Source organism: Trachinotus anak, unplaced genomic scaffold, assembly GCF_046630095.1.
Source record: "Trachinotus anak isolate AG129_WGS33_773 ecotype Australia unplaced genomic scaffold, CSIRO_AGI_Tana_v1 ptg000011l, whole genome shotgun sequence".
NCBI classification, from domain to species: domain Eukaryota; kingdom Metazoa; phylum Chordata; class Actinopteri; order Carangiformes; family Carangidae; genus Trachinotus; species Trachinotus anak.
Window position 1 is genome coordinate 6,682,824 of NW_027273862.1, and position 13,144 is coordinate 6,695,967.

At 43.4% G+C, this 13,144-nt stretch overlaps 1 protein-coding gene across 3 annotated transcripts in view; it reads right to left on the reverse strand.

Moving 5' to 3' along the window:
- LOC139627515 (transcription initiation factor TFIID subunit 4-like) overlaps nt 1-13,144 on the reverse strand; it is an 83,241-nt gene that overhangs the window by 48,790 nt on the left and 21,307 nt on the right. For all 3 annotated transcript variants that reach the window (XM_071488321.1, XM_071488322.1, XM_071488320.1), the window contains 3 exons: nt 11,862-11,937; nt 10,617-10,731; nt 3,770-3,939 (listed from right to left, as the gene is read on the reverse strand). In XM_071488321.1, the coding sequence (XP_071344422.1) occupies nt 3,770-3,939; nt 10,617-10,731; nt 11,862-11,937 (361 nt within the window). The remainder of the gene's footprint in view (nt 1-3,769; nt 3,940-10,616; nt 10,732-11,861; nt 11,938-13,144) is intronic.

The window sequence follows — 13,144 nt, forward strand, 5'->3', positions numbered from 1 at the left end:
CCAAGTCATATCCTTGTTGCAGTCATGATGCCAAGAATAAAGCACAGCTCTTTCTCTGAGCAAACGAAAACAGACTAATGGCTCACAAAAGCAACCCCTGAACCCCACACTCCCAAAGTAAAGGTCCTGAACATGGTCATAAGGTTTTTTCCAGATTTACACAACACATGCAGACCTATGCAGACTTAGCAAATGCTAATGACCTCTTGGTTCCTCCCGAACCAGAGGTTTCATCACCAGACCCTGACAACACTCCCAAGCAACCTGAGCAATTTGATTCCTCCTCCAGTCCCTGTTTTTTGAAAGTAGGGACCTTCATATGTTTGGCAATGCAGAGGCAATATTCTCAACATGCACTTAAGACACGTCAACCAAAGCATATGTGTTGATTTTTGGTTTTGTTGTTTTTGCTTTTAAGTTTATTTACATCTGTGACCATGTTCAGAATACATTAATTCGCAAAAGATGATTGCATCAGATTTAGCTACTAGCTAATTTCCATCTGCAGTCCCTGGGCAGGCGAGAGTACCAGTAACTCAAAATCTCTAACTACAAATAGGCCAAAACAATCAAAATAGAACAGACACGTATCCAAAGTTATAAAAACAGGTCATCAGAATGGTGCTCAAATTAATGCTGACAAGATTGGTTACTTAAAGGAGCTATATGTCTGTTTTCCCTGCCACCAAACGTGTTTTTTTGTCAGGAGCAGGTGGTGGTGATTGTCGCTTGACAAGAGCTTCAGCCATCCCAGCATTTACAAGACAAAACGCTCTGAGCAGTGCAACATCTTTAGATCAGATAGGAGGCTACAGTGAGTCGCGATCAGAAAGTGCCAAGACGGGCCAGAGCTAGCTGGTTAGCTTGCTAACTTTGGTAGACAAAAAAACGTGATAGACAAAGAGTTAACATTGGGGGTGCTTTCCACCCCTGGAGACAGCTCTTGGCGAGTAAGAGAATGAAGTTTGATGCTGAACTCACAATGATTCTTCTAGACTGGTAAGTAAACAGCTGTTACATTGGCAATGTAGAAATAGCAAAGTTTACAAAGAGCTTCTTTAAAACCCAATTTTAACTTAAATATGAAAGTCTGCAGGTTTTCAGATTGACAGAGAACGTATTCCATTCTTTGGAAGAAAAGGTTGATGCAAAGTTGGAGCCTCGTTTAAGGATGCTACAATGCTCCCCTTGAAGTGCACTTTGAAGCTCTGCTCATGTGCTCAGAGTTCCACCACTGAAGACCTTCAACAGCGGAGGAACATTATTACGAATACGGAGTTAAGTTGTCAAAGCTCAACATTTTATACTTGACAAGTATATCAGAACGTTGGTATTACTGTGATTTCCTGTTCCTGTGCAACAATGCTAACAAGCTAGACTAGGTTTGACAATGTAGCTTAAGAGCTGTCTCAGTGATTATAATCAGTAAATAATTAGTCAAATATGCCATTGAGCACAAATTAGAAACCCAGAGACCAGACACACTGTTTAATGGTTAAATACACTCCACTATTATTGAATAGAGATATTAGAGCTAAACTTGTACAACTGGAAGACTGACATGTGCTGACCACTGTTTTCACCAGTAGCAGCTGATGCGAGTTTCATAGTAAAGCTGACATGATGTGAGTACAGCATGAAGCACTTGTTTTGTTTTAAAAGTGACTGATGTACAGATGGTTTGAGACCACTTTCCCATTTGGACTCCACTGTACATCTACCAGGAAATCATGCTCCAGAACAGGTTGACTATACTGATTGATAAATCAGTGTCCTGCCAATGCTTTTATTTCCCTTGAGCCATTAAATTGTGCTATCAAGATATATTTGAGAAAGATTTAGAGGTAATATTCTACGCATGGATGCTTATTTTAATATATTTCTTTGAGTCTTTCTTGTGTCCTGTGTATGTGATCAGCCTATGTGCATGTACTGTATATGTGCATGTACTGTATGTGTGTGTGTGTGTGTGTGTGTGTGTGTGTGTGTGTGTGTATGGGTGTGTGAACTCAGAGCTTAAAGGTACCAGTGGATTGTCATTACTTTGAGGAGTTTTTCTAGAGAGCTCCAGCTGTGCCTGTGTTCTGCTTCCTGAGATGGGGGGGTGAGGTGCTGTTTTGCAACCTTACATCACCACCAACTCCCCCCATCACCAACCTCAAGGACAAGCCCAAAGAATTATGAAGGGAGAGAGAGAGAGTTTTGGGAGAGAAGGACGGCACAAGTGCTTGTTTGGAGGGGATTAATAAGTGAGGAAAGGAAACAAGACATGAAGAGATGTAAAGATGAAAATATAGAAGAAGATAGAAAAAGGAAGCCAGCATCCTCTTCTGTATTCATTACGGGCGAAAGGAAAATAAAGAAGGGGAGGGGGGATCTCTACTATTTTAAAAATGAAAATGGTGACAAAGACACAGAAAAAGTAAACTATTATCTATCCCATGATTCACTACCTGACTGAAGGGAAAAGACACAGGACCAGCCCCAGAATCTTTTTGTGGGGCAAAAAGAGGGCAGTACTGGTCACAGTGAAGATGTTGTGGGGTGTTCAGCAGTAAATCAGACGGCAGAGCAGAGTGGAACTTGGTGCTTGTACAGTAAAGAGGAGCAGCCGAGGCTTTCTGATTGAGTGGAGCTGGCAGGCTGGGGGAGCCTCCCTCGGACTGCTGTCAGCTGGAAGCGTGGAGAGGCCAATCACTGACACAACAGAGCTGCATAAGTGCCACTTCCCCAGCAGGGGGCGCCCTTGCCTCCTGCCCTGTATCATGCTGCGTTCCCCCCCTGAGGGAAAGATTTATATTTTTAAACAACTCCTCTTGCCCCAAGGTGACGGGATAACAACCGCGCCAAGAGTCCACGTAACGGAACATGACCTGCAGGTCTCTGAGCTACACTACAGATACTTTAATTGAGATAAAACAAGATGAGGGCGCTAGACTCCCCGTCACGTGGAATTACGCTGTGTGTTTTTTGATCTGATTCACAGGAGCGAGATGCTAGGCACAGGTTTATTTTGAGTAATAACGCTCATTATACGTTTTCACGGGTTTCACTGTGCAGCGAGAGCCTGAAGTATATTTCAAGCAATAAATCTGACTGCTGGTAGCAAAAAGAGGTAATGAAGACACTATCACTCGCATGAGATAGTGCAAATAAGAAGCAAGACGTCTCCGCCTATATCGATTAGTACATGCAATACTGTGTGCTATCAGAGTGTCAAGATCCACTAAAAAGAAATCTCACTGCCAAGTCTCATTCCTCTAAACTCTGTTCCTTTAGTCCAGAGGACAATCTGACAGCCAGCCTTCAAAAGACAAACCCATAAAGTATTTATGTGTGTGCCTGGGGTCCAGTGAGTTCAGACAGCCACTGAAGAATTCATTAAAGGAGGTGAAAGAATTGTTAAGTGTATCAAATTTAAACCGAGGCCAAACAAGAAAAGGCTCAGCCTGAACCACTGACAGAGAGAAAATCAAAACTGTCTTTAGTGATGACACTCTAAACACAGAAACAACATGTTCCTAACGCAAAAGACAACAGATAGTGATTTCATCACCACTACAGCCTGGATATTCAGCTTTGGATTGTTGTTTTAGAGTGGGAGGGTGGGGGTAAATTGATATAACATTAAGATTCTTCCTGCTGCTATAATAACCTCGTTTTTCCTGAGAGGCCAGCATCCCCTGACTGCAGCTACAAACTTCTAAAAGGTAAAGGTCAGGGGATTTCTGTGTTGCGCTGCATAACAGGCAATGCACATATATCTTACCTGTTTCCAGAATTCGTCGGTGTAGCAGTCCCGGATGGAGAAAGGCCTCGTCTTTACATGAGCGGATTTGCGTCCCCACTAGCTCCGAGTTGGTGGCGAGTATTCTAGCGCTCTCTTCGTTCAGGTTCACGCCGGCCATGGAGGCCACGTCATTGATGTCATCATCGTCCCTGAAACATGACAGACAGGATATTAGCAAAAAACATAAAATGAAAAATATGAATTCCTACATAAGCCCAAGTGTATTAAGTGTTTTGTTGGTGTTTAGGACCCAGCGATGTTTCCATGAATGTACACAAACCTTTTACAAACAGAAAAATATGCATTTTATTTTAGCATATTTGATGCTTCAAAATTACAGATTCTGAAGACCTTCCAAAATAGACTGTAATGACAGGTACAAGCTGCTTTTTGTAAAAATTTGCACCAGAGTGAACTAAAGGCAAAGTTACTAAAGTGGATGAAGGTCACACACCGATGAGGACAACGCAGGGGAAAAGGAGCCCCACTTGGGAAGTTGCCTTTAGGGACTGTGTCCTTGTTGCAGCATTAGTGACTCCTACTGGTTGGTGTGTCTATACTGTCTCCTGTGCCTGTTAGCGGGAACAAAGGCTGCAGTGCAGGGGGTAAAAGCTTTGCTCCATATCAGTATTCATGTTCTATCATTATCAACATATATTCCTGGCTTTTTTTATTCATGAATATTTTCTTGGATGAAGTTATGCATAGGTTTTCTTATAGAAGGCCATGCATTGGTCATAATGACACAGTATTCCCATTCCAGGGTCTATTTGTGTCAACACTCGGAGAGGCAGGGAGATGAAGAGCATTTGGATGGAGTTTGGCTCGATAAGGATGCTCCTGAGAATTGGCACCGAGCCGTGATGAATCTAGCTAATGTCAACAAACTCTATTTGCTCACTGCTTTGCCACACTAAAATGCAGCAATGCATTTTCTTGATGCGCTGGTCATTTGTCACAGCTATAATGTTGACTTCACATTGTTTACATATTAGCAGAGACATGGGGGGGGAGGGGGGGGGGGGCATGCACAAATTGTGATTGGGTCATTGCCTTTGACAGTCAACACGGTCCACACATCCTTAAAAGGCAGCAACTCTCTTTGTTGGGTTGTCACAAAGACAAATTCCTTCACAATCATCGTACTTGGCGAGTAATGACTCTGATTCTGGCCTGAATTAGCAGAGCGATGACGTGTTGTGCTTACAGGACTGGCCCAGAGCAAGCAGCGGATTTTCTGAGTGGCTTTGACGGAGGGAACAAAGAACCACAGAACACACACAGAGTGGCCTCTCGCCACTCACTGGCTCACCTCCACAGTCATTTACGTTCATGCAACCATCGTTGGTTGCGACAGTGCCTGTGCATGTCTCGCTGTGCTTTTGTGTATGTGTGCGTGCAGTCCGAGCCCCTGAGTTCTTTCAAGTGCCTGAGTGTGAGCACACACCGTTAGCCAACTCCACCCTGCCGAGGCCCTCCTGCTCCTCGGTGTGGCCACAGAGAGCCGATATGAAACTTGACACCACGGCAGGAGGTTGACAAAGACAATTAGAGCAGCTCCCTGAACCTCACACACCTCTACCTTCTCTCCTCTTTTCCTCCTCTCCTCTAGCACTCAGTCTAATTATGACTTCACAGAGAGAATCTACACAACAACACAAGCATGGATACATTGGATTATACCCTGTGCCGCACCTCAGGCTGTGCACCTTTCTTCATCACGTCCTCATGGATAACTTGACCTGTCCTAAAAAGAAACACGCCTGAGGCCTGTGTTCACTCAGGTATAAAATGCTGCTATTTCCACAGCTTCAAACTATCTCTGTGGCCAATGTACATGAAGGAAAAGTAATTGATTATACAAGATCCCTTTAAACTAAAGCAAGCAATCACAATCTAGTCAGGTACAACTTTATCATCTATGTAATCTCTGTTGACAGTAAACTGTGCAATTTATGCGAAGTGTCTGAATTTCTTTAAAACGTGTTAATCTCCCCAGGTTTGAGGAGATGAATGAAAATGTTTCACAGTATATCTCTATTGAACAAAACATCTGTCTCTTTTCGGACAGATCTCAGCTCCTACTTGTGTTGACCAAAACACCTTATCTTAGATTATCTAAACAGAAAAGGTTTGTTTAAAAAAGAGATATTCTCATTATGAAAACAAGATTATATGACTTTTACATGAGGTAGTTGTAAAACATGAATTGCATACTATTTATATACATTTAAATGATTCAATTATGATTCATTCTTTTTCTCAAACATTACCCAGTCGGTGAGATTGAACAAACAAAGCTAGCGCAGCTCTATAACTAAAATTACAGCCTCTGCTGAGCAGTCCAGTTGTAATTTACATCCATGTCTGTCCAGACTCACATAATATATGAGGTTACTTTTCATAAAAGGTATTAAGTGTATTTTGTCATAATTAGTGTATGGATTATTGAGTTACGGCCAAAAACATGTTTTGTGAGGTCACAGTGACCTTGACCTTTGATTACTAAAATCGAATCAATTCCAAGTAAAATTCCTTCCAGGTGTGATAAATATCGCGTTTACGAGATTTGGACAGACAGATGGACTTACAGACGGATGGACGGATAGACTATTTGAAAACATGGTGCCTCCAGCCATAGCTGTTGCCAGCGTGGAGGAATTTAAACAAAAGCTGGTTCTCCTATATATTATCTGATATACCTTTCACAATGGCACAGCTACAGATGCAAAATGGCTCGATCCCTGAGACAAAATCAATTGTTGCTTCATTTTCACCAGTCAGAACTTACAGTACAAGCACGGCTGCACACTGAATCTAAATATTATCAAAATCTCAATCTGGCCAAGACCAATATCCAAATCGCAGTTTCAGGTTTACGATAAGTTGCGATAAGTGCCACTTATTGTAATCGTAATGTCTGCCGCAATAATCACAATATATATTTTTTTGCATATCATTGAGCCCTAGGTACAAATATACCTGTGGAACTATAAACTACAGTGAATCTGTTGGGTAACGTACTACAAATGTCAGCAGTAATACAGAGCAGACATATTTAAACAGTAAACAGTGGCTGCTACAACTGCATGGGGCCCTTCCTAAAACATCAACCAGTATCCATGAACACTGGTAATATTATGAGTAATAATGTTTTTTTTCTTGGAAGGTCTGATTTCTTGGGCTATTTGGGATCTCCTGGGCTCAAATCAAATGAGAATGCCAAAGACAGGTCTGACATTAAAAGGAGGGAATGAGATATGAAATGCAAAATATTCTTGACTATACCTCTGCACTAATAAAGCAGAGATGTAATTAGCTTCCACTGAAGCAAAAGAGCAGCCTCTCAGTTATGGTTTGGGTTGGCCCCGGGACACGGAGCCGGCAGTCACATGAATACATATGCATGTCGTTTCCATATCAAGCTTGTGTTTCAGCGAGGGCACGCCATAGGTGGTGGGAGGACCGCGCTTGCTGTTTAGAGATTGTGTGTGAGTTGTTGTGTGTGTGTGTGTGTGTGTGTGTGTGTGTGTGATAGATGGAGGTGTATCCAGATCTCCAGCGCCCCCTGCCTCCAACACAACCATCACATCCACTCGCCCCCCCACCACCACTACACCCCTCACCCCACCCCTGTGGATAAAGGTCTCTGTGCCCAGGCAGGGGGCCCTGATTGATCCCTGTGACTAACACCCAGGCGATGCAGGCTTGTAGTGCCCACACTGAGAGACATGGACCACTGTAGAAGTGTTTTCCACAGAGCAGCCTGGGGTTTCACTGGGCAGCTGATGGGATATGTGTTCATTTGACCCAAATGGGTGACAGCACTGGTGGCAGTGGGGGCACAAAAGGGGCCATCAAAAGGCTAAAAATACAGTCAGGTTGTAATTATTCATGAAAACAAAACAAAAAAACTGGCTAGGTGTACTGTGTCTGATGTTCTGATGAACGCATATGCCAAATATCTTGGTTTGATGGGACCATAACTATATTAAAATTCCAGACTTTCCTATTTTCCTATTTTCCGTTTAGGCAATTTGGAGTGCCATCATTTTCTTCATGGATTCTTGCAGCATCTTTGTTGTGGTGCAGCCCCCAATCTGAACATAATCTAATCTTGTGGCCGCTGTGTTTCCAAGTCTCTGCATCAACAATTTTTGGGAGGTCACTTTTAAGACCTGAGTCAAATTCATTTCTTAAGCCTTTTTTAGCAAAACGGGCACATCGCATAGCAATTTACAGAGCAACAAAGGATGTAACCACAAAGACAGAACTGACTTTGGTGGTAGATCATAGAGAAGGGCTGGTGGACTTTTTGGACTTTTTGGAACAGTGACTGGGGAACAGAAACTTTTGTTCCTTACTTTGCATGTGTATCTGTGTGTGTATTTTCCATGTGAATACGCAAGCGTTTGTGTGCTTATGTGCACAGATGTGTGTCCACCATGTAGGACAGGGTTGGATTTGAGGGGCTAAGGCTGAGCTCGGAGGTTGGCAGAGGGCTGAGGGCCTCGGCTGGCTCGCCTGTGATTACAGCGGATGTCGAATGTTTACAGAGAAATGAGGAGGGGAGGAGGGACGGGGGCACAGAGACAGCTGCTTTCACTCTGTACTGTAAACTACACACACACACACACAAACACACATGCACATACTGACACAAGCACTTACACAGACGGCTGAGGCTGTACTGGAAACCCCACAAGCCCTGCAGTGTGTATATGTGTGTTTGTGCTACAGCTGGCCCGTTGGGACCAGTGGCTCAGAGTGACAGCCATACACACATCAGTCCCCAACCACAGCTGAACATGGTGCAGGCTGGGTGGGTGAGAGGCTGGTGGATGATGACTGACCAGGCTGCCCAACGGATTTTTATTTGTTTGTTTGTTTCTTCTTAGGGTCACTTTAACATTTTGTGACATTTTCTCCCTTTGTATCTCAGACTTTACATGTACTTCTCAACATTTGAGACTTTATGAATAAATTAACTATATATTGGCCTTATACTTTCACAATTTTTGTGACAGTTGCTCCTTTCTTATCTTAAGCATTTATTAATTTAAGTGCACTTCAATATTATTTCAAAAACACTTATGAATAAATCTGACCGGACTTGACTATAGTATGCTGATGAGATGTCAAGAGTGTTGAAGTGAGTGTTGAACTCATAGGGAACTTTTAACAATTTGTAAAGCTATAACTTCTGTTAGAAGCCACCTCTGTTCACAGGTCAAGTCATTATGTTCGTGGTGCAGGTTTCAGGACATGGTGTCAAGGCACCGTGGCATCCAACAGTTCGCCTTGTAACACTGGACTCTGCTGCAACATGTTTATATCCTCGGGAAAGAAAAACGACAGCAAACAATAAACAGAGGTTTCCAACAAAAGGAACCAACTGAGGTCCATCTTAAACCTTAGCAAGTACAGAGTTTAATGCAAACTGCAGCAAAACTTAAGAATAAAAATAATAGAGGCAATTAATTTGTATAACAGTGATGTTAAGCACTTACTAAAGAGGCCTGAAAAAACATAAAACAAATGAGAGAGGACGAGAATCTCAATGGAGGTCCATCTCTCATTAAACATTAAAATCGTGAAAGTCGTGAAAGTGTGTGTTGGCAGAGGAAAACAAACTACTTTGCATGTAGAGACAAACTCTATGGATGGAGGAAAGAATGGCGTTAAGGGTGCATCTTGTTTAACACACAGGTAAACTCACACTTGACCTGGATAAGAGGGAAATATGCAAGAATATATCAGTGACACGCTTCTTCCGTGACAGTGCTGCTGTGTGTTATCAGGGTTATACTGAAACCAGTGCAATGTGTGTGGAGGGCCAGTATGTGATCACCGCAGGGGGGAAAAGGTCGTCAGTAACAAGCGAGCCTGACAGCTTAATTACCAACGCAGCTAAAGATTTATTGGTTTATCAATCAGAGCCGCAGGCGCTGCCTTTCCCCTCAGGAGACGGGAGCCATTACCATGAACCCGTTGGCCCATGTGACCCAGACTCTTCTTGCCCCAGCCCAGTCATCCTAAACCCCTGCTCCTGTATGTGTATACACACACACATTTGACGCACACACATAAACACACACAAATAATCTTAGACTCTTAGCATATACACATATGTTCATGTTCACCCGAGCGGGGACACAAGCACAAGCACAGAGGAATAGAGACATACATGGAAACATATACACACACTACATACACATGAACATGCTGCGCACACACAGACAAACACAAACACACAAAGGCTCACACAAAACATGGACCACAAAGGCCAGCATGTGGGCGATGAACCTTTTATGTTTTGAGACAAAAGCCCAGCTGAAGCAGAGACAAGACCAGAGAGAGAGAGAGAGAGAGAGAGAGAGAGAGAGAGAGAGAGACAGAGCAAAGCTGCGGGCTAAATACCGTATGTTTGACTTAACCGAAAGGTATTTTCAGAGCCGCATCCAGAAATTCCAACCATCTGGACACAATTACCTTATTTCTAAATTAAGATTTAGCTCATTTCTAATCCTGTCGATGAGTTGTGACACTGACACAAGGAGGGCGATCGTGAGGGTGATCTATTGGCTGGCAGTGTGTTGCTATGTGGTGGGCGCAGGGAGAGAGGACCACCGATCAACCAGCCGGGCAGGCAGGCAGGCAGGCAGCCAGGTGGCCAGGCAGGCAGCTGGGATAAACACTCACAGCCTTTGCTGAGAGTGTAGCCTGTAGTCATGCCGAGGCTTCTTAGTGAAATGCTGCCCCCATGTGATGGCTGCTGGGAACAACAGGTGCTCTACAGTGGGTCTCCTGGCGAGGGGAGCTTTACCTGAAAGAGCCTCCTCCGGGGTCGTTGAGCTTGTTTTTCTGATTCCCAGAGACCTGAACAGCCAAGCCCACGGGACTTTTCCCCGCTTGTATGATGGCTCCCTTCCCCATCGTGCCTGTTAAGGAAGGAGAAAGAACAAAAAAGAAAACACTAAACAAAACAGAGGAAGGAGTAATGTTATCATTGAAGTGTCCCTTTCTATCAGTGTCAAATATCCTCCTGTCTAACGACTACCTTCAACTGTCTCTGTCTTCCTCGCAGGGGTAGATGGAGGGGGAGTGGGGGGAGCGTTACTGTCGCTCTCCCCAGGTTGATGCGGAGAGCGTCGCTCTGTCAATATCACTGCGCTTCACCGGCTCTCCTTACACTCCTAAACCGCATCCTGCTCCGAGACACGTTTTCCAGAGAGGCACAAGGACTGCCAGAGTGAATTTAAACTTGATTTTAACAGGCATGTTCCTAGCCAAGAGGCACAGAAAAGTATTTTTAGAACTATCCCCGCATTCCAATTTATGGGCATAAAACAACCTACAGATCCTTCACTGCAGGCAATCTTGGGGAAGGGGGCAGATCAAATTTGTATGCACCTCCGATCACACACACACACACACACACACACACACACACACAGCAAAAACAGGTACAAACACATACACACAGTACACACACACCACCTGAGAGCACACAGCTCTCTTAGGGGAGCGTTACGCCCGGTTGGTGTTGGGGCGATATTTGTGGGCTTCTGTGGGAAGAGTGTTTGTGAATCAGTGTGAGTAAGCAGCAGCGCAAATGTTTGAGAAGGCTTTATAACCAGACAGGAAAAAACACCTGTTCTCTCTGAGGCTCCTGCCTGTTTACACATCTTACAGCCTACTAAGAGGACATTCAGAGCTGCACTAATAGTTATCTTCTTCTGCTCTTGATTTAACCAGAAGGTCAGGATGAGTTTGAAAATTTCAAAATATCTGTCTGAGAATGCAGCATCACTGAAAGATGTAAAAAAAAAAAAAAAGAAAAGAAAAGAAAACTCAGAGGACTGAAACTCAAACTTTCCAGATATTTACAAAAGTCTTTGTTTACTCTTTGCTCTTCAGCTGAACTGACTTCAGTCTAACACAATTTTAAAATATCTTTTTTCTGAGAGAAACGCGAAGGTCTGACAGAAAAATGGCAAATAGCGTATGTGTGATTGAATTCAGGAGATTCCATTGAAAGTGGCTGGAAAAGGCCTGCAGATGGCCTTACCTTGCGCTCTGACAGACTGTGTGATCACCACAGGCATCCGCACCTGGCCGCCGACACCGCCCGCTGTCTTGATACCCTGAGGAAGCAAAAAACATAAACCAAGATTATGTACCTTACTGTAGCATTTCAAAGAACAAAACAATTTGAAAGTGACAGGGGAGACTAAAAAGTATAAAACAGCGTGCCTGCTAAATATCTGCTCCATTTTTGCACCATCCCCAAGAGAAAATGTTCAAGGAAAAAACAACGTTCAGTCTTAGTTAGTTTGTAAGAAAAGATCCAGAGACAAGCTGGCCAGGAGACACTTGTTTTTACAGTGTTTCTATTCGACTGTAACATATTAGAAACAGGATACACGACAGAATAAATACAGGGATGACCAATTCTTCAATGGCGATCTCTACAAACTGTGCTGAGAATGTGGAGATCAATTTAATGCACGCGGTGGATGAATGTCTGTCACTGTATGTGACCTACATTTGTATGCATTTCCAGATAACACAAAGGCAATAAGACTGCAGTGAAAAAGTAGTTTAGATGAAGAAGAAGTAGTAGTAGAAGAAGAAGAAGAAGAAGAAGGAGCAGAGGGGGGTGAAGGGGCTGTGCTGGGCTATTAGAGTCACTTCCTTCCTTGGTAGCAGCCACGGGCCGAGCCCCGGGCTCAGCCATCCATTCCTACCAGTTTGCTTCTTGCTGCATATTTTTCAGCCTTGTTTTCCATTCCCTGACACATGCTATATTACTGTTCAAGCTACAGAAAAAAAGACAGAGGCCATTTTTCCCAGAGATCCACTGCAGGGGCCTGTGAGAATGAGAGGGAAAGGGAAAAAAAAAATACATTCAGCACAGGCAGAGATAGCTAGCACCTCTGGCCAGCCGGCGACACAGTTAAGAGAGGAGAAAAAAAACTCAGGTAGAAAGTTTGGGAATCAGGAGGTAAAAGGGAAGACACTAAAACTCAACCCACTGCTTGTATTTCATTAAAAAATATAATTTTCCTGCTTTTAAACATCAATTATAAGAGTGAAATTAAATGTAAGACGTTATCTGTATTACTGTGAACAAACAACTACTGTTTTGAATGACTTCAAACAATTCTCACATACGAGTGGTGCTGTTAGTGCTGGTATTCCTGCTTCTCTAATGAAACTCTGGACGTATTTGGTCTAAGAACAACATGTTCATTCTGTGTAAAGCAGTACTTGTTTCTGCTGTAAAGTGATCCCGCACATTTCCCACAAACAATCCAGATGAACAGGGTTTAAGAGTGGAGGCTGCAGCCG